The following is a 1086-nucleotide window of genomic DNA, read 5'->3' on the forward strand; positions in this document are numbered from 1 at the left end:
AGGTGAATCTGAATATGGAGATGAAGCCACAACAGGTTTGGTGTCTTCCTTTTCCATAAATGATTGTGCAAGTAAAGACACAGGTCTTGCAGCTACTGATGAACTAGTCTGAATTTCTCCCTTACCCATTTCAGTGGTTGAAGATGATGGAATCAAGTCTTCAGAGTCAGGTTCTAAAAATGTTCGAGTTATCTGCTCCTGTGCCAAAATGAGGTATTCCGATACAGATGTTGAGATTGTTTCAGCATCTGGCTGAACTTCTGTGATCTCTCTTTTATTGGTTGAAGGTGGAAAACTCAAGTCTTCGGGTGCAGATAGCGAAGGTGAAGGTTTGGCTTGTTGCTTCTGTGATGAACTGAGGTGCTCGGGTACAGCTGTATCAGCTGTTGTTGCAATGTCTTCCTCTCCTGCTTCTGTAAAGCAAGAGTATCCAGAGGCAGATATTGCAGTTAACAATGAATCATGCTCAAATTCATTTTTCTTTGTTTCTGGGATTCTATATGGTGGAATGGAAACTTGTGATGCTGAGTCTGGAGAGAAAAGTTCAACTTCAGTGTCTTCATCTGACATATTAGTGTGTTCAGATGGTGATGTTAAACATATTGGAGAACCACATTCAAATTCTCTTTTCTCCATTTCCTGAGTTGCATAGGATGAAAATGAGAATTCTGACACAAATGCTGAGTCTGGAGAAAAGGGTCCAATGTCTTCTTGCTCTTCTGAGAAATTTGTGGGTGAGGAGGCCCCTTTTAGATTTAAAGGGGATATCTGGACAATTTCTTCCTCCTGTGATTCTGGTGTTGCATATGGTGGCACTGAAAATTCAGAAGTCGAGGTGGAAGAGGGTGTGTACCGCTCACTTTCTGCTGTCTCTTCTGATAGGATCACATTTTCAGAGGGGGTGACTAAAAGTGCTGGGGACTGGCATTCAGAAGTTTGCTCAGTTGTTGATGGTGGGAGAGAATGTTCAGACACAGAGGGCACATCTGGGGAATACAATACAGTGGGTTCCTTCTTTTCTTCTGATAAAATCATGTGCTCAGAAACACCTTTTGATTTTAATGGGGTCACATCATCAATTATTTT

At 41.7% G+C, this 1086-nt stretch overlaps 1 protein-coding gene across 1 annotated transcript; it reads right to left on the reverse strand.

The window, feature by feature from the left end:
• Window positions 1-6: 6 nt before the first annotated feature.
• LOC115284575 (cardiomyopathy-associated protein 5-like) lies at window positions 7-1080 on the reverse strand (the record flags this gene model as incomplete). The annotated part of the gene is made up of 1 exon (XM_029931137.1): window positions 7-1080. A coding segment is annotated over one exon (1074 nt), but the record flags the coding sequence as incomplete, so codon positions are not given.
• Window positions 1081-1086: the final 6 nt, after the last annotated feature.

The sequence above is a fragment of the Suricata suricatta genome, unplaced genomic scaffold, assembly GCF_006229205.1.
Source record: "Suricata suricatta isolate VVHF042 unplaced genomic scaffold, meerkat_22Aug2017_6uvM2_HiC HiC_scaffold_10393, whole genome shotgun sequence".
Taxonomy (NCBI): Eukaryota; Metazoa; Chordata; class Mammalia; order Carnivora; family Herpestidae; genus Suricata; species Suricata suricatta.